This window comes from Sander lucioperca, chromosome 15, assembly GCF_008315115.2.
Source record: "Sander lucioperca isolate FBNREF2018 chromosome 15, SLUC_FBN_1.2, whole genome shotgun sequence".
Lineage (NCBI taxonomy): Eukaryota > Metazoa > Chordata > Actinopteri > Perciformes > Percidae > Sander > Sander lucioperca.
The window spans coordinates 27057579-27078385 of NC_050187.1; the positions used below are offsets into that span (position 1 = coordinate 27057579).

The following is a 20807-nucleotide window of genomic DNA, read 5'->3' on the forward strand; positions in this document are numbered from 1 at the left end:
TATCTATCTATCTATCTATCTATCTATGTTTCTATCTATCTATCTATCTATCTATCTATCTATCTATCTATCTATCTATGTTTCTATCTATCTATCACTCTATGTTTCTATCTATCTATCTATCTATCTATGTTTCTATCTATCTATCTATCTAGCTATGTTTCTATCTATCTATCTATCTAGCTATGTTTCTATCTATCTATCTATCTATCTATGTTTCTATCTATCTATCACTCTATGTTTCTATCTATCTATCTATCTATCTATGTTTCTATCTATCTATCTATCTAGCTATGTTTCTATCTATCTATCTATCTAGCTATCTATCGAGTATCATGTCCGATGTGTCACCTGAAAGCTCTTTCTAGGGTAAGGGAAGGTGTCATAGCGTCAAACCAGAGTAAAGTCTTCATGAATGCTCACACTTCTTTCACTGCAGACATTTTAACTCATCAAACTGGTGCAAGTAATACTGTAACATAATACGTAATGGCTGCATTCCATTTAGGTGGTGCCCTGCTATTGTGCATGCTGGGTCACGAGCACACCTGACTATAACAGAGCCATCATTAGCTGCAGCTGTGCCTTTCTGCTATGACATGTCAAAATGTCTTGAGAGAGGTCTTTTCCTAGTGGAATAAACTATGGACTGCATGTTACAAAAATCACCGTAGTAAGTTTTTTCCTTAGTTCCTAAAAATAATCTCAACAAATAAAGTAAGGTTAAGTGCCTTTTTGAACCAATGACTGATTATGTATCTAATCCCAAATTTGTGAGGCTGATGCTTTCTCTGTTGACACTGTGGTAGAGGTGTTGATTCAACTGTGTGGTCATTTTCATAAATATACATTAGTGGATGTGCTGTTTTGGATTACATTTTATTGACTCTACTCCCCTCTCACTTATCTCTCGTCTACATGCATGTTACATATGTTTTACAGATTGCACTGGAAACAGTGCATCTGCAATTTTCGTGTTGTACTCTTATTTACTTATTTACTTTTGATGACGCCAGTCCCACTACTCCTCTTTTCTTTAGACTTCAACTTTACAGTCACATTGCACATGCACATACTGTGTGTACATACATACAGTAAGCGTTGAATATTTCCTTCAGTAAATGTAGTTTTTCTTCCTTGTTACGTTTACTCAAGTGTACTTTAATTATTCTATTCTACTTTGTAATTGTAGAATGGAAGGGCTACACCTGCATTTACAGTAACTATTTATAGTAATCATGTATTGTGTAATGACAATACATCTGAAGCAAGATTAGATACAATATTAGAAGCAGCTTTCAATACAAAAGAACATAATCACTAATTACAGGCTTGAAAATGACCAGTGACCTTCTGTGATGCTTAAACATTATGAGCTTCACAAAGGTAGGATGTGTTGTAGGGCTTAAGTATTGAATTGCATTAGATTGTACAGGTGTATCTGATGCATTTATAAACTGCATTTTTCACTTAGTGCCTGAGCAAGATATACAATGGACTGAAACATTGCAAACACCATGGGAGCATCATCTCTGTGCAGTCTTCTTTCGCTGTTTAGTTGGAGAATTTAAAGTGCCCATATTATGAAAAAATCACTTTTTCTGGGATTTGGGGTGTTCTTTTGTGTCTCTGGTGCTTCCACACACATACAAACTTTGAAAAAAATCCATCCATTCTGTTTAGAGTGAGATACGGTTTCTGAATGTGTCCTGCCTTCAGTCTCTGGGTGAGCTGTTCAAAATCAGCACGGCTTGTGACGTCACAAGCCGAAACGAGCAGGCTAACCGCAACCATTAGCTCATAGCGTTAGCATGCTAACGCTAATGCTAACGCTAATGCTAACGCTAGCATGCTACCTCATTCTCAATAGCAAAGCACTGCTACAACACACACAAGTTCACCATAATCTACAAAAGAACTACTTACATGTGCGCCCTCATTTAGAAGTCTCCCAGCTAATCCTGCCTTGTAACTGACCGAAGTTGTAGAAACAGCCTTTCTTTGTGTGTCTATGGAGCTAGCTAGCTGACATGATCTACATCTGAGCTACTGCACATGTGCAAGTGCAATCAAAGATAGTACAGAAGAAGAAGAAGAAGAAAAGAGGTCTCACTCTGTAGCTAAAACAGAGACCAGCTGAAAAGAGGAGCTGCAGCAGTGAGAGAGAGCGGTGCAGTACAACAAAAATATGGTGTTTTTTGAAAATTAAACCTTGTAAACCTATTCTGGTACAACCTTAAAATACAATATGAACCTGAAAATGAGCATAATATGGCTGCTTTAAGCCATTTTTCTCAAAGTATGAATGCTACCACCAGAGTGCGACTCTCTCCCTGTCCCTCCCCAGTTGGCTGCAGTGCGTCACCACAGACAGTTGTTGCTCATAGATGCTTTAGCAGCCCTGCAGTAATGAAATCTGAGCGCCTGTTATGGCAGGATGACCTCACCTCAAACAGCCAACCTGCCGCAGCTAAATGAATATAATGAGGTGTTTGTCATGGTTGTCTGGGCGTTAGTTGTTGAGTTACAGTACTGCAATGTTTATATCCTTGTTTTCATGGAAAGGCAACATGAAACAGGCCAATTTTACCCAACATAATTACAACGTGTCCAATAATTATTGGAACGTGTACTCGGCCTATTTTTCTAATAGATTTGCTGTTTTTTGACATTACAAAAGTCTGATGGTATCAGTAAACCTACAATATTTTTAGATTACATTTTATTCCATGCAAGATTGCATTGCCGTAGAGATTATCCAAGTCACTGCCATTTCGGCAGTTGTGTGTGTAGTATGTGTAGCAGAGCCAAACAAGAGATACTCCTTGAGGATCAACCCAGGTGGGACTTGAACCCACACTCCCCAGCTCCGGAGGCTGATGCCTTATCCATTAGGCCACTGGGTCAGACACAATGCAACATCAATCAGAATTTCAAAAGAAATTGTACTACTGCTCTTTAGCTAGAAACTGATGTCACCTTTAATCACCAAATTCATTTTGAAATACAAAGACACAAAATAGAGGGTAGAGAAAGGGAACAAGTGTGAGTCAGAGAGTTAGAAATGAATGCAATATTGGGGGGGAAATACTAAAATGAATGATCTGTTTTATCAATTTGAGTCAGACCTGTTAAGACACACTTTCCACTTTTTGTGTTTTTCGTCTTTTATTTTTAACATTTTCTTTTAGATTTAATACATAACACATTCTCACCCTCTCTTTATTTATTTCTTCATGACACACACAAACACACACACACACACACACACACACACACACACACACACACACACACACACACACCACCCAGGGGGCTGCACTGATATTGTCTGGGAGAGTTAACTCAGTCAGATCATACCGTGTTGTCATGCGACGTTCATCACATCCATCAACAACAGCCATAACGCCCAGACTTCTCATTTTCCACTCAGGTATAATTTTTCATGACCACCTTTTCTTGAATTTGATTTCTTAGATACAGAAGGAGTTACTGATACAGTACAGTATATAGTCTGTCTATTTGTCAACAGCCTGAAACTTTAATCTACACTGGACGTTCCTGTCATACAGTAGATGACATTGTTATATTTTGAAGAACATTGTTGCATAGGATAAATACATAAAGTAATTAGAGGAAGTTGATGTACAGTATATACATTTTCTAATTAATTGTTGTACTTACTAATTACAGTAATGACCTAAATAGCTAGCATTCTACAAATAACCTAGTATTCACATATATAAACATATGAAGAAAAACATGAAATAAAATAAAAGACATAATCTAATATAAATACAATGTATATTAGTTAAATTATTGTTTTCTGAGTCTGAATCTTGGTGTGACTTTAAACAGATGCTGGTAATTACTCACCACTTCCTCATATATATCATCTTATTTATTCCTAATTGGGGTGACAGTGGTCATCTCTACAACGTTCATTAATATCCTCCACATTTAACCATGTTATGAAGTCTGAAGCCCAGTTCAGACCAAAGATTCGCGACGAGACGAGTTGAAACTTGCAACTTCTTGCAACGCCACCAATAAGATGAGACGAGACGGTGTATCTTTGCACTTCCACCCTAACTTCCGACTTTTAGGCTTTTTTGTAGCTGGATATATCATTTGTTTCGTGTAAATATGAATGTGGATAACGTTAGTGGTATTGAGATGCTTGCTACAGTTGCATTTCCAGTGATGAATCGGCGAAAACACATTTGTTTCTTAAGGCTGTTTTATGCTTCTGTGTCAACTCTACGCCGTAGCTATGGCGTCGCTCCTACGGCGTCGCTCCTACGGCGTTGTGACCCTTTCGGAGTTCTGCGTCGGGGTTGCTTTGCATCGCGGTGCATTTCACCGCCATAACGCTAGGGGGTGTCGCCTGTGTCTGTGTTGCTCACCACCGAAACAGTACTCAGAATGGCAAACCCCATAGACTGTCGTGCTAAAATATTAATCTTATTTGTTTGGCCTTTTCTTGCTTAGATTTTGTAAAAAGTATCAAGAAATAGACACAGTAAAATCCATTGACCTAGTTACTGTAACCAGAAAATAAGTCTGAGGTTATTTGCGAGGTGTCTGCCAGCCAGTTTATGTTATGTTAGCAAGCAAACTTTAGCACAACTGCCAACAAAGTACTGCTTGCTGGTGAAGTGCTAATTTCAAAATGTTACTGACATATAGACACTAAAAACGCTTATGTCAGTGAAGTAGCATGTTGCTACTCAGAGTAAGCTGCTTGAAACACCGACTATCAACACACAGGACGAGTTGACCAATCACAGTCCTTGCAGAGGGGCATTCGCGGCAACGCAGAGGGGTCTGTCGGTACACGATCCGTTCTGCCTGCACGATCCGTTCTGCACATGCGCAAGATAATACTGTTTTACGTATCCATACGACCTGCACGATCTGTTCCACGCTAGCCTATGGCTAGCCTCCACCGGGAAGCTAACGTTAGTTTAGCTAACAGCTAATTCGGCTAACCGCTAGCTGACAGCTAGATTCAGTCTAAAATAACGTTAACTCAAACGTAATGGGAAAAGCAGGCTACAGCTAAATTAAGACTTCACAGTAATAACAATAAAGACAAGTATTGAGTGATTGTATTTTAAATGAGCACAAGTAAAGTAGAACTGATGTAACAGCTGTTATATATATTAGGTGTTTGTTATATATGTCAACGTTTATTTTCAAGTTTTATTTTGAGGGTCTTTTAAAGTTATTACATGCTGTCTCAGCTAGCAGTTAGCCGAATTAGCTGTTAGCTAAACTAACGTTAGCTTGGCTGTCGACCGGAAGCGTGGAACAGATCGTGCAGTGTCGTAAATCCTCGTACAACCGCGCATGCGCGAACATTTTGCGCATGTGCAGAACGGATCGGGCAGGCAGAACGGATCGTGTACCGACAGGGTCTGTGGGGGTCATGGATGTATTAAGAGAACTGGATACAGTGTTCGGCGGGAAGCCCCGTACGTTCCAATGAGAGTGCTCAAAAGCGCATAAAGCAAACATGGAGCTCGGCTCTTCCGCATTGTTGGCCCATAACGCTGGTTGGCTCACGATGGGCATGCGCACTAGCAACAATTTGTTTGCGTTGTCGTAGCAACCGGTAGCAACATGCGTGTTCATGAGCTTCTCTGTCGTGTCTCTTACTGGCGAACTCATGAACTCGCCGTTTTCATTGTCTAAAATATTCACTAACGTTAAACATTGTTTTCGTTGTTCCCTATCGTTTACATGCTTAGCTAAATAAACGATAGATGTATTTAGCTAGACAACCAAGGAGATTTAATAATTATGTTGTGCTACTAGCTAGCTACCTACTAACTAGCGCTAGCTATCTGTTAGCCTGCAGTTTCGTGAACAGAGCTCATCCATGGCTTCAGCTCTCATCCACGTTACAAGCTTTACAGCATACAGCCCTCGGATGTATTATAAGAGAACCAAGGCGATGTAATCACTATGTCTGTAGTAACGTTATGTAGGCATATAGCTAGCTATGTATAGATCTTAATACAGCCATGCTAGCTACCCCTGATGTTAGCAACTAGCTAGCTAGCCGATAGCCCGCCAGTTTGGGAAACGCTAATGACGTTACATCCACGTAGCTAACAGGCTTTACAGCAGCTACATACATCCCTGGAATGTATCATGACTTCATAAGATAATACCATGGACGTATTAATAGAACACATGGTGAATTACAACCATTAGCTATATCCATTATTACAGCTAGCTACATGAGCTCGGGAGAACAGTCATGTGAGCGGGCGGGCGCAGTCCCGCGGCTCTGCTCGCGTCCACTATGCGCGTTCATCATGTCAAATTTAATAATTCTGGATTCGCTTCTAGTGAATGTTAAAAATGTTAAAAACTTAACGTTTTAAACAAGGACCCTTTCAGTGTTCGGGCTGGTAAGTTGATATACCCAGAAACAAATTATCCGCTGAAATATAGACGTTTCTTTCGCCATGCAAAGTCTATGTGAAAAGGCTTTCTGGGCCATGGGGTGCAGTACCACCGTTATCCGCTAAGCCCATGGTGGCTTTTCTTCCTGGGGGCTTGGTGGGGGTACGCTGTCGATTCTGTCGCTGTCGATTCGACGCAGAAGCATAAATCAGTCTTAACGCTACTGGCCGCTCTCTCTCTTCAGTCACTCTCTATCTCGCGCGACCATATGACGTTACCGTGCTTTCGGACAGTCGTTGAGGCTCCGTCTTAAGGTTGTGCGAAACCATCAGCTGGCTTGAGTCGAGCTGAGACGGGCCGGTTCAGACCGCTGCAACTTTTCCCTGCGACGTTCTAAAACGGTTTCGTCTTGAATCTTTGGTCTGAACTGGGCTTACTGTAAACAGGAATGAAATATAATAAACTTAGCACAAAAAGTAAGGAAATTTGTGTTTGGTAGATTATTTCTCTGTGGTAACAATGCTTTTTGGCAATAAATCTTATGCCGTTGGAAAGCCTGTTTAGTTCCCTTTCAAATAGTGCCCCATTTATAAGGAACATGCATTTGTGGACTGCTGGCAGGCCATTCCATCCTCTTCACTCCCACATTCTGGAGGTAGTCTCTGATAAACCCCGCCCTGTGGGGGTGAGCGTTGTCATCTTGGAGGATAGAGTACGGTCCCAGACTGTGGAGATATGGGATTGCCACTGTTTGCAGAATCTCATCTCTATATCTCTCTGCACTGAGATTGCCTTCAATGATGACAAGCCTCGTTTTTCCAGTGAGGGAGATGCCGCCCCACACCATCACACTGCCTCCACCAAAAGGTGTTATTCTATCAGTGCAGCAATCAGCATAGCGTTCTCTGTGTCTTCTCCACACTTTGACCCTGCGATCCAACTGCCGTAGGCAGAATCATCCAATCCACCAAACACCAAACGAGTCAATGGCAGAATAAGCTGTTTGGCATTGGCAGAGAAGATTTGGCAAATTTTTCATGGGCGCAACCCACATACTCAGCGCTGCTGCTCATCCCACAAATGCATGTTCCTTACAAATGGGGCACCATTTGAAAGGGAACTAAACAGACTTTCCAACAGTATAATATGTATTGCCAAAAAGCATTGTTATCACAGAGAAATAATCTACCAAACACAAATGTCCTTGCTTTTTGTGCTAAGTTTATAATATAAAATAAAATAATAATACTGTGGTATAAAGGTTTATCTTGTAATTCATGGTAAGACAACAAAACTATTAAGCCACTGTATCAACATATGGCCATAACATTCACATACAAACGTGACTATGGTGTCCTACTGTATTCTTCTGCACATCATCAGAAGCAGATGTTATTTTGAGAAAGTGTGCTAATGAAGGCAGCCTATCAGCTCTGTCCTTCCCTTTTCCTCACTGCTGATTGGTTGACTCGTGGAGGCAGAGGATGCCGGGACAGCAAAGATGTCCGCGCTCATTTGAAAACCTGCGGTAGCCAAATCCACAGTTTGGCACCTGATCTGACTTGTTTTTATGTTGGCACCGGTGACGACGTTGTGCTCAAGCAAGACTCATACTAAGGAAAGACAAGGACTCAGCGACAAGAGCCAGACTATTCCATACTATCAGGTTAGCGGCTAAATGTCTCCCTGCAAACTCAAAGCTAGCTGAAGCTAACATTAGCTAGCGTGCTAATAGAGCCAGAGAAAGCAACGGTACTCTGAGGGTCTTTAGCGTTAGAAGAGTACTTTACAGCTAGCCTTTCACTCACAGCTAACTTTCAACAGTTTTATTCATATAACGTACACAATCATATTGGCTGTCAAGTACTGCTTTTTGTTTTGGGATAATTTGTGAGTTGAAAACTTACAGTTAGCTGCTAGCATGTAGCGTCTGTCACAGTACACAGTACAGTAGCTACATACAAGTTGTTATTTGGGGGTTTGTATGTCGTATGGTCGTATTGTACCGGCTTCTAACAATGTTATTACATGTTGTTAGGGATAACGTTACAGATAGCTAACTTAAAGCCATGTTTCATGCTAGCTAACTTAGTGATATGTAAAGAATAAAGCCACAAACTAACGGTATTCACTTATGGCTACATGTCTAATCTGATCATTATAATCAAGTCAGTGTGATCACATGTTTAGTCCTAGCGTTAAATGAAAGTAAAATGCATTTGTTTATTTTGAAGTGGAACACCACCTCAAGTACAACTAAAAAAACAAGTACTATAATTTGACAACCGCTGTCTTAACAGTGCCACAACTTTGGGCTTTTTATTGTCTAAATTCATAGCTATTTGTTATGACAGCTATGAACAAATTATCCTCATCCACATTAAAGTTGGGCTTCTTTTAAGTTTTACTCTTCCAAGGTGCCTTGCTAATGCCAATTAAAACCCAGCTGTTACTCTCTATCATCCACTCATTTTTTTATGTGACTAGTAGGTTTGTCCTCTTCAAAAATAAAATGTTGTGTGACAATAAGTGAGTACAGTATTACCAAAATATGATGCACCAGGTTTACAATGTAAGTGTAATAAGCATTATTTTGGTGGAAAAATTGGTTCTTATGTTTTCCTATAGGCTGCAGTTCGCTTTTTCGGTTTTGTCTCTGGGCCCCACACGTCATTCCCATGTAGTGAAAAAGTCTTAATTTATGGATTTAAATATTTGCTTTACAACATTTGCATAGGTATGAGATAGATTTATTTTATGACATAGAAAGTCCTCCTTTTGTCTCAACTCTCCTGCATTCTACATTATATTATTTACATGAACAACAGTAAAACAGTGTGGTAGAATATGTTAAACCAATACATCAAACTGTGCTGTGGCCAGTAGGCTAAATGACAAAAGGTTTCTTGCTTATTTGTCTTCCTCATCCCTTATTCTTCCTAGAAATAATGCTGATATCTGGAACTCATGTCGGAAGTCGTGTATGAAGAGACAGCCACGATGATCGCAGCAGGGGAATTGCAGTCGTTTGTCCCGTTTGGCCGCGAGCACTGCAGGAACCATCCAAATGCCTTCAACCTGCAGCTCAGAGAGCTCCAGCCCGCCTCTGAGCTCTGGTCGTCCGATGGCGCCGCTGGCCTAGTGGGGTCGCTGCAGGAAGTCAGTCTGCAGGAGAGAGAGAGGGTGAGATTACATGGCATTACATGTCTTTTATATGATTATGCTTATATTCCACCTATACAAACACTTATGTTTGTAAAATATTAAAGAGGATAAAAGCAGCAGTAGCATATCAGGAGAATAAATACAACAAAAGAAAGATTATTTAATTTAATTTAAATTTAATTTTGATATTTTTTTTTTCAGGTGTGTTATTGCTTTAAAATGTGTTACGTTGTATGGCACTAAAAAATACCTTTTTAACAATGTTAGTTGACTTAACAACAATAGATAGTCCTATCTATTGCAGTTAAGTCAACATTACTTTTAACTTGGTACTAAGTACCGTTGTTGCATCACTTCTTCAGCAATGAAACTTGTAATACTATATATATATATATATATATATATATATATATATATATATATATATATATATATATATATATATATATATAACTTGTAGTTTGTATTTTTGATTCAGTCCTTGTTGTGTTGGCTTAATGGATATATTTTGATTGGCAGGAATGTTGGCAGCTTAGGAAGGGCTGCAAGGGAGTCAGGGAGGAAGATGTTGAGTTTGAAGAGGAGCTCTACGCAGCAGGAACTGTGGTTGTCTGGAGCCAGGGCAGTCGGACCCAGGCCTCCAACGTATATAAGGCCTTCACCGTCGACAGCCCAGTGCAGCAGGTCGGTTACTGAATGCTGTTTTTAGGCCGTAAGCTATCGTGATACCATTCTTCTACCCGAGGGCAGATCTAAGACACTATGTTGATTTCTGTCTGTGAAAGTGTCCTTTGGCTTTATAATAAGTATCTTTTGAGACTCAGTAGACAAAGTAGATGGTAATTAAGGTGTCGGTTACATTTTATTTACATTCTTAGACAAAAGCTTTTCAAACAACTTAATTGAGAAATACAAGTTTGGGAATGAGATTATAAGAATCGTGGCTTTTTGTATGGATGCATTATTATATTAAAAACACAAATTTTCAAGAACAATGGAAGTGGACTTTTTTTGTCTTTGCAACATGTTGACACTGTTTTATATTCTGTCTGCAGGCCTTATGGTGTACCTTTGCTGTCCCTCAGAACAAGACAGAAGGTACTGTGTCATTCAAAACGTTGAGAAGCACGTCTTGTTTCAAGTTATCTATTCATATCTATTCATTGTAAGTGTAAGTTCTGTAAAGAAGATGCATAATCTTTATTGTTGTTTACAGAAGAGGAAGTGGAGCAGACAGTGTGTATCGTGCAGAGTAGCTGTGTCAACGTTCACACTGTAACCGGGAAGGATTTTATCTCACCACTACCCTTTCAGGTGAGGAGGAGAGATACACTGGTGGGAAATGTTTTATCCCACAGAAGAGAGGAGTCAAGACGTGTAGAGAAATTCAAAAGCATCTGCTAAATTTCAGCTAGTCAGATTCACCAACGTTTGATCTTTGTCACTTTGGTTTCGTTTGGTGTAACTTACCACAGACCAACCAGATTGGCAAACATGATGTTGATGTGTGCAGGTTATATACTTAATGATAAGAGCTTATGGATATTTGAATTCTTCAAACTTTAATATCCAGAAACATGTTGCGGCTACGTTTTGGAGCCTTCAACGAGAAAATTTGCTGAATGTAGCAATAAACAACCATTTCAATTCATTCAGTGTATCACAGAAAGGTTTCACCTTCCAATCTGTGAGTATATTAAAACTATAAAGATGATTAAATTCCAAAATGCTTTATTGTCCATTTTGGAAAATCAGTCATATTGTACAATGGGCATGTTTACTGACTTTTATGTTCCTTTAAATAAAAAGTCCCTAGCTGTTTTCTTTTGTGTGTGTGTGTGTGTGTGTGTTGTGTGTTGTGTGTGCTAGCGTTAGTCAGATTTGTGATATTCCCCAGGGCTGAACCGTTGTCTGGCTAACCAATAATAATGGAAAATTTGGATCACTGACAATTGTAATCAACCCAATCAATATTAGATGTGTGTGTGTGTGTGTGAGAGAGTGTGAGAGTGTGAGAGTGAGAGAGTGTGAGTGAGAGAGCGAGAGAGCGAGAGAGAGAGAGAGAGAGAGAGCGAGAGAGAGAGAGAGAGAGACCCCTTGTGTATTTATGGGTTAATTCTGTGTCTCTCTGTGTGTGTATTTGTGTCATTAGTCTGTTGCACAGCAACAATATGCAATTTGATTCAGGGATGTGTTTTAACCAATAAGTTGCAGAAACCGTGTTGGTGGGCTGCTCAGAGGAAATCATGTTTCCTCTGTTTGTTTTTTCTTGCTCGAGGCCTATGAAGGTGGTAATGTGTTGGGTATTTACTAATGGAAGGTCGTCAGCCACTCTCATGAAATGATTGCAATGAACAGAGGCAAGCAGACAACATGTTGGTGTTTTGAGCAGAGCAAGAAAATCCTTGAGAGCCTTTGTGACAGGAAGCATCTCCACTGCCGGGGTGTCCTTGACACTAAAACCCTCAGGGTGTTGTTCTCTAGTTGACCCTTCAACTCTCTTTAGAAGTTGCAAAGACTAGAATTTCGTTGTAAGGTTCAATCGAATAGCATATTATGAAATAATATTACAAATATTGATGCATTTACCAAGAATTTTCATGATCAAATAATCTGCCGATTATTTTCTTAATTAATGGACTGATCATTAGATCTATAAAGTGTCAGAAGATAGTGAAAAATGTCCATCACAGTTTCCCTGAGCCCAAAGTGACCTCTTCAATTGCTTGTTTTGTCTGACTAACAGTCCAAAATCTAGTATAAATAATAATAATAATAATAATCATCCAGCAATAATCACCTGGCCTTCACCACTTAACATCATTTGATGAACTTTATTTAATGTTTTTTGACCGAAATTGAGCCGTGGCATTTTCATTAACTGATCATACCTTTTGTTGTTCTGTAGTTATGATGTGTCACAAGTGGCCAAAGAAATTGGTAATCGCAGGTTTAAAGAGTTGCCTTTAGGTAATCGTGAAGTTTGTTTGTCAAATTGTAGAAATGGCATCAGTTTCAGTACTGTGTGGAAAATTGAAACATTAATTGTTGTCATTATTACACAACAACATAACTATATATTTAAAATGTCTCCCCTGTCTATCCCCTCTTGTCTCCTCCAGGTCTCAAATGTCTGGGCAACAAAGTTTGGACTTTTGTTAGAACGAAAAAACACAGCGACTGACTCACTCAGCCTCCCTGGGTACACATTAACACTGCACATGCATATTCATACACAAGTCAAGAGCTGAACAAATGTGTCTGCATTAATGACAACCTCCTAGTCACACACTCGCACAAACCATTGTCATTTGGCAGGTAACTGAGGTACTGAGCTCTTTTTCTCTACAGGGAACCTTTGCCCACAGTGTTCAGCATGCTGCATCCTCTAGACGAGATCGCACCAGTAGTGTGTAAACCTGCAGGTACAACACGATCACTCTCTCTCTCTCTCTCTCTCTCTCTCTCTCTCTCTCTCTCTCTCTCTCTCTCTCTCTCTCTCTCTCTCTCTCTCTCTCTTAATGAGTCATCAGCATACTTAATCCTGATTCTATGTGTGATTTTTCAGGTCTGTTTGAAGGATCCCATGTACAGTATGCATCTGATGCCACCATGAAGATAGTGTTCAGCTGCTGTCAGCCCTCTGTAGTTGTCTCATATGACACTGTACAAGGAATACACTCTGTCTGGGCCCTGCGCAAAGTGACACAGGATGTGAGTGAATACACAGACATACACATTCAAACACAGAGAGTCTACCTTTCCCTAACCTCGAGCCTCTTACCCCCCATCAGGAGCGTTCTACAGTCCTGCGGTGTACAGCAGATCCAGTTGGCACTCCGTTGGGTCTGATGGCATCTGGCTTACTGACCTCTCACCTCCGTAATATCTCCCGCCTGGACTCCCCCGGTGGCAGTGGGGCAACCGGGCTCGGTCCCGGAACTGGAACAAGGTAAAAGTGAAGTGAAAGTGTTGTCCTCACATCAGTTTATATGTGAGATTTTTGGCCTTCATATGGAAATGCCTCATTATGTCTACAATTGTTATTACACTTGTATGCTAGGAATGTCCCACAGAGACACAATCTGTTTTACAAACAAAACCTGGCCAAGATCGTCAATAGCATCAACATCAGTAGCAGTATAATTAAAATGCATAAAGAGAGAATACACGTAGAAACGTACTTCCAGACAGAATTGCCACATCAACTATTTGCAATTATTATTTTATTTTATATTTCCACTGGTGACCTTTAGGGCATCTCTGGTCTCTGGCCTTGTCTGATCCTGTTCTTTGTTTTCTGCTCCTAGTTGTGCAGTTGGTCCTGGCTCTCCTCTCCACTACAGCGCTCTGCACAGCCACCAGAGCAGGATCATGACGTCTTCACCAGGATTTCACTCCCGTGTTCATTCCCCGAGTATATCCAACATGGCTGCCCTCAGGTGAGTTTGACTTGAAAGTGAAGGGGCATATAATTCTGCTTTTTTAAGAAACACAGATTACACATATATAGTACATGACACAAACAGACAGGACAGGTGAAGATTTAAGAAAATAAACTTTTGCACATGGTCAGTCAGCCGCTAACTGAACTTTCCAGCCTGATTAAGAATGCCCTCAGACCATTGAATGTTAAAGCTAGTGGTCAAAAACTCTACTGTGTACTATGTCCCTTTTTTTGTCTTCCTCCATCCTTCTATCCCAGCCGTGCCCACTCTCCAGGCATGGCGGCTCCATCCTTTTCAGGCGCGGCTCGTTTCAACACGTCTTTCCATAGCCCGTCCCCCAGGGGGCACCATGGCATGATACACTCTCCCAACAGCACGGTCAACGAGACAATGCTGGTACCGGAGATGGAGCCCATCATACCCGACCTCTGTATGGAGCAGCTGTGGAGTGAGACGGTCACAGCTGGCTGTCACAGGTAATTACCAGAACTGAACCCTACATGTGTAGGCACATGCTTAATTTACATCGATGACAGACACTATTGAGAATTAATTATTGATATTTTTTATTTTAATGGGATTTCAACTTTGTCTTTTAAGTGATGGCCTTCATTCTGCTGAGTTCAGTAATGTAGCTACTTAGCTTTCTTAGCTTTTATTGGCTATTTTAGCGACTGAACTTTCAGGTATATTTAGGTACATCACTTTTATGTGTAAATGCCAGAAAATGTAATGGCTTTTTATCATAAAGTTGTGTCACCAGCCATCATTACCAGCATCATCATCATCAGAAAACCAGAATTTTCCCCCTGTTGTGTTATGTCAAATACATTTTTTTGGGAATATCATTATTTCTTTATGCAGTTATTTTATATAATTTTGTAATTAGGTACTCCTCATAGGGGTGTGAATCTTCAATGGTCTTACGATTCGATTACGATTATCCTGTCAACGATTCGATATCACGAGGCATCACAATTCGTCACCTCCTCAATATTATTATATATTGCTACACGTGGTTTTCATCCACAAATTCAAGCAGTCAGATATATACATGAACTCCCCTTTTTTTGTATCTGCTCTTAAAAAAGACACTTCCTCAATGTAGTGGAGTCTGAACACAGCAGACAAAAGGCAAAAACAAAAAAAGCAGTGACCGAAAAATCAACAAGTAACATCAGTAGGCAATAATCGATTATGGTCTGTCACTGCATCAATGCAGAATCATCCAGGTCTGCATCGCGATGCATCAATGCAATGATTAATTTCAACATCCCTCCTCATATACTTGATTTTGGTGAAGTTTGGTTGCACCCAGGTAGAGAGAAGTGAAGCCTTTCACCACGTCCGACCCAAATTATCCTCTTTATATAGAATTACTCAGTTACTAAAACGTTGCCATGATTTATGTTGACCTATCAATAACAGAGAACAGAACATCATATCTAGAAGAATCCTTAACCATTTAGCTAAAAAGTTGGTCTGAGATCATTTCTAAATCGCTGATAAGCTCGGGTCTCCTTCGATGGTAAATGTGAGATTATTATATTTTATATTTTTGTTTTACTCTTGGTTTTGTTGCTGTTCTTGTTTAGTTACTACTGCTGTTGTTTAACATGAATCTTCATCTTTTTTGTGTTTGCAGGGATATGAGCAGCCAGGCTTGTAAAGTATTTCTAACCTCTGACCTCTGTGAGAACCGCTACCTCTGTTTCCTGGTGGAGTCTCACCAACAGCTCAGGTCAACAAACACACACAGTGTAGCCACCATACACAATACATATTTGATAAAGACTTCCCTAGCATGCACTACTTTATATTGTGGAATCTAGGGGCCCATTAAAAGTCTAAAATCATCTAAATCTAATGGCCGAGGCAATATGACAGTAACAGTACTAAACATTGATCGCTCATGAACGTAGAGTGCCAGACAAACCACTAAAGAATAGTTTAAATGTAACTCGCTTACTTTTCTTCATCATCACTCTCTCCACCTTATTTTGCTGTGTCTTTTTCATTGTTTTCACAGATGTGTGAAGTTTATTGAGAGCAACAATACATCTCAGCTAATCTTCACCTCTGTCACGACCATCCCTGCCAAAGATGCAGAGCCTCTGCAGGTAGATCACAATATTTAGTCTTCATAAGATTTACAGTGTGTAGGTGAAGGTTACTGATAATATGTTTCCAAATCTATACATACACACACAATCTAATTTTTTTTAGCTCAGCAGTTACAAAAATTATGTTTTACAGGATGTGATTGTACTGTACACTTGCGGTCACTTTATTACACTTGTACAATCTAATGCAATCCAATACAACTGTTCTGCCATAAAGTCTACCTTTATGATGCCTATAATGTTCAGTCTTTATCATAAAAGGTGTTAAATTAATTATGTTTTAGTGCTTAGGTCAATGGTGTTATTGTACTGGACAGAATTATACTGAGAGGTGTTTGTAATATTCTGCCACCTCATGTATGTAAATAGGAAGGAACAAAAATGAAACGATATAATGCAATGTACTATGATGACCTCATAGTACTATGAACTATGACCTCTATGATAAACATATAATTGAATGTGCCGACTATGCAAGACAAGCATGATTGATCCGCGTACAGTAAATCTATGCATTTGCCTGTTATTTCTGACAATTTGATAAACAAAACACCTATTATGCTTGAGTAAATGAAACCCCGAATACAAAACTGCTTTGAAAAATACTATTAATGTTTAATAGTGCTGTCAGTTAAACGCGTTATTAACGGCGTTAACGCAAACCCATTTTAACAGCGTACATTTTTTTATTGCGAGATTAAAGTTCTTTTTGGCCTAGCAAACTTGAAAACTGTAGTTTTTTTCACATGCTGTTGCAACAACTAGTAACGTTAGAAAAACTACAACACCACACCGGATCTAGCTAGACCGGAAACAAAACAACAGGCACGCCACACACACTTGTTTGGGCTTGCGAGCCGGCCAAAGAGTAGTAGGCTAACAAGATTAGATTCTGGATGGAAAGTTTACTTTTAAAAAGTTGCCAAATGGTTCCATTGACAAGACCAAAGTGATCTGTGTGTTTTGTTGTTGTGAACTGAGCTATCATCGCAGCATGTCCAGTCTGAAATACCATTTGATGGCCAAGCACACAGCTGATGCAAATTCTCCGCCCCCTCATCAAAGCCGTTACATTGTGTGAGAGATTATTTGCTCCAAGTGTGAATGACTGCTCCAAGTGAGAATGTTAGTGTGAAATTGAACATTGCAGTATATGCCAATGTTGTTTTCAATAAAAAAAACATTTGCACAAAGCAAGCTGATTCACTTTTCCATGTTGATAAGAGCATTAAAATGAGAAAAAATAATGGGACAAAAAGAAATCAAGGGACATTTCGAATAGATAAAAATGTGCGATTAATTGCGAGTTAACTATGACATTAATGCGATTAATCGCGATTAAATATTTTAATCGTTTGACAGCACTAATATTTAAATACTATCGTTAAAATCATCAGGAGAGTCCGGTACAGCCAGACTCTGGACGTTAAAACTGAGTTTAGCACTCCTATTCAAGTTTATTTTCTGCTTGTTCAACAATTGTTTGGTAAATTGCTATTAAACATATTCAGAGAGGTACTGAATTGCGATTTTTTTCTCTCTCAATTTCTATTATTTTGGAATGTATTGTAGAGATGTTGTATTGAATTGCAATGTATGAAGATCAACCAGTGTGTATAGGTAGGTTGTGTAGTTTGCAAAAGTTGGTACGGAACCAAAAAGTTAAATAAAGCCAATATATTTAAGTGTGAATGATGCATTTGTTTGAGTCTAATAATAGACTAAAATAACTGTGGCCTCGTATTTGCCACCACTTCAAACTATGAGAAATTATACTAGAAATATTCCAGGTTGCAGCTATGAACATTTACAGACGGGCTCATCTGCTTTTACTCTCTCTGCATTCGTCATATATGTGTGAATTTTATGGCTGGTCTGGGCTGAAGCTTTAGCATGTTTATTTAACATCAAATTGTTTTGTGAACATTGCGTAGGAGCCATTACTGTATCCTCTTTAAACCATCTGGATGTTTACGCCATCCGTCTGATATAATTAGGTCTTTACTTGCTCCTTTCACCTTTTTAGAAACCAATGTGTGTGTATTTAGCTGAGTTAAATCTCTGCCTCAGAGAACATTATTGAATTTCATCATTAGACCAGAAATCCACACACCAAGTCTTAATGACGGCACTTGATTGATGTATCAATCAATACTTTTACAGTTTTAATGTATCTGGAAAGGATTTGTACTAGATTAGATTTCACATTTTAGATAGAATAATCATTTCTGAGGAAGTATTATCCTGCACACACAGTATTGATCATGAACTAAAAAAATAAACAAAAACATGAATACCAGTGCTGGGTATTGCCTTACTGCCTAGACGGTCTTATTTTTTGACTGATGTACTTTTTCTTCTATTGGGTGATGTAAATAAGCCTGACTTATAGGGCAGAAACAATTGGTTAATTTATAGAAAATTACGATAATCGATTAATCGTTTGTCATTTTTAAAGCATGGATGTTAAAGGCTCACTAGTTCTAGCTTCTTACATGTGAATATTTCTCACATGTGAATATTTGCTGGTTTTCTTATTCTTCTAGGACAGTTAACCTGAATAGCTTTAGGTTTTGTACTGATGGTCAGATAAACAAGCAAATATGTCAACTTGGGCTTTGGCAAATTATGATATATGGGTATTTTTCACAATTTTCTGGCATTGTATAGACCAAATGATTATTCACTTAACTGAGAAAATAATAGGGAGATTTATTGATAATGAAAATTGTTAGTTGCAGCCCGAGTGACTTAAGATGTTACTGACAACACTTTTGGTCCTCAGAATATAGGTGCCATGCTGGTTTTGGAGGCCTGTGGCAGTCTGGTTCTCTACACAGGAATCACCAGGGTAAGGATGAATCAAACTTAATCAGATTAGAGTCTTTACATACTGTAGACAACAATTACCATACATTTCTGCTTATTGAAGTAAATTCATGTGTGATAAAAACATGAGATTCCTGTCTTGGTGTTCCTCTAGGTCAGTAAGGTGTTTGTCCCCGGCCTCCTGTCACCCACCTTCAGCCTGACCAACCACCTCTCTCACCTCAGCACGCCGGTCGAGAATGTTAGCACGCCGGCTAACGCTGGCAATAGGCACCTCCAAAGAATGGACGAGGTACCGCAATGTGTTTTTAAACATATTGTTCCTTTGCATTCCGTTGCATTGATAGTTTAAATGATTTTATTTTGTCATTTTTTGGTAATAATACATTTTTTAGGTTACAAGATTGTGCCAGCGTTACTTTACTAATTTGCCATTCAATCTCGTACCGTCTGAGTAGCAGTTTCCACAGAGCAAGACAATCTGTCACAGTCAACATGGAGGCTTGATTTGGTTTCCTGTTTTATAATTATTCTGTTATGCTGCTTGAAATATTCAGAAAATAATCTCTTCAAAAACATTTCACCATACAACCTGTATTGCTTCACCCATGTGACATTCTGTCACCTCATCTTGGCTACTCACTTTCTTTCCTTCCGTTCTTCCCTTTTCTCTTTACTTCTGCTTCACCTCTTTATTTTTCCCCTTCTCCTCCAGGCCGCTATGCCTTCACCAGTGTCAGAGCTGAGGGGTCCAAACATTAAACACCACGAAGGTTCATTTTTGGAAGATTACACTTTCCAACATGCCACACCCTATATCCATGCCTTGCGGGACCCGGTCTGCAACCGGGTCACTTTGGTAAGTTTGTGAGTTTTCATGTGACGAGGTTGAATCGATTCATAACAGATGTTCTCCAAACTTGAATGTTGTGGAGATGTAAAGATGTAGTCTGACTTTAAAAAAAGCTGCTGTTTTGGTACACACTGCAGAAATTAAACACAAGTAAACATACTGGAGGTGGATGAGACTGAATGGTAACATTTTCCACTATAAATTGTAAATACTGTATAAAGTTGCTTTACAGTGTAACATACAAAAGAGGCTTGTATGCAATGTAGGGTAATGTTTGCAGCTAAGGAAAGTTCAGACTGACTGCAGCTGCAGGTCTAATCATTCATAGAAAACAACTCTGAGAGTCTCCCTCAAGCTTTGTTTCTAGTCAGTGATGTTTATGTGTGTGATTCAGTTCAGGCCCATCAGTTTTGTGTGAATGGGAGCCACAAAGGAGTGAGTATTTACGTGTGTTCTGCCTCCTGGGTCAGTCCTGTCAGACTTGGTATAGACAGCCTCTTCAGCCCTGGGACTCTACAGAATACACACACACACACAATAGCAAAAACAGACCACTGTTTTCTCTCTCTCTCTCTCTCTCTCTCTCTCTCTCTTTCTCTTTCTTTTTCTCTCTCACACACGCACATCAACAGAATGTGCAAAACGGTGTCTGCAGGCTGCTGCTTTTTTGACATATTGCCTCTGTTCATTGATTTTTCCTTTTGACCCCTTGATGTGTCAATCTGAAGGCTAATTGTTTGGTAATGCAGATCGCTGGAGTTTTCAAAGCACCAGCTGCTCTCTGTGTGTTGTCAGGTCGACGGTTTATTTTCTTGTCAGGGTTTCTTTCTGATCAGTGATGACAAGAACAGGACCAACCCTCCTGGAGAAAATGAAAGTAACAACATGTTGTGATCGGGTTTTCCTCTATAACACACCTATTTGAAATAATCTACTGTGATAATGTATATTCTTCTAAAAAAGAGATTTGAG

General features: G+C 39.5%; 1 protein-coding gene and 1 non-coding gene across 4 annotated transcripts in view; one reads left to right on the plus strand and one right to left on the minus strand.

Moving 5' to 3' along the window:
• Nucleotides 1–2833: 2833 nt before the first annotated feature.
• Nucleotides 2834–2906, minus strand: trnar-ccg. The gene has a single exon. It is a non-coding gene; the product is annotated as a tRNA-Arg (tRNA).
• Nucleotides 2907–7894: 4988 nt separating this feature from the next.
• anapc1 (anaphase promoting complex subunit 1) overlaps nucleotides 7895–20807 on the plus strand; it is a 66698-nt gene continuing 53785 nt past the window's right edge. For 2 of the 3 annotated variants that reach the window (XM_031316016.2, XM_035992257.1), the window contains exons 1-16: nucleotides 7895–8083; nucleotides 9361–9600; nucleotides 10102–10266; nucleotides 10638–10680; nucleotides 10799–10896; nucleotides 12705–12784; nucleotides 12934–13007; nucleotides 13151–13296; nucleotides 13377–13534; nucleotides 13893–14024; nucleotides 14288–14506; nucleotides 15676–15771; nucleotides 16060–16150; nucleotides 18939–19004; nucleotides 19137–19274; nucleotides 19698–19841. In XM_031316016.2, coding sequence (XP_031171876.1) covers nucleotides 9385–9600; nucleotides 10102–10266; nucleotides 10638–10680; nucleotides 10799–10896; nucleotides 12705–12784; nucleotides 12934–13007; nucleotides 13151–13296; nucleotides 13377–13534; nucleotides 13893–14024; nucleotides 14288–14506; nucleotides 15676–15771; nucleotides 16060–16150; nucleotides 18939–19004; nucleotides 19137–19274; nucleotides 19698–19841 — 1866 coding nt within the window. In that variant the 5' untranslated portion in view covers nucleotides 7895–8083; nucleotides 9361–9384. Of the gene's footprint in view, nucleotides 8084–9360; nucleotides 9601–10101; nucleotides 10267–10637; nucleotides 10681–10798; nucleotides 10897–12704; nucleotides 12785–12933; nucleotides 13008–13150; nucleotides 13297–13376; nucleotides 13535–13892; nucleotides 14025–14287; nucleotides 14507–15675; nucleotides 15772–16059; nucleotides 16151–18938; nucleotides 19005–19136; nucleotides 19275–19697; nucleotides 19842–20807 lie in introns of those variants that run through there. The other variant, XM_035992258.1, reaches the window with a different exon arrangement.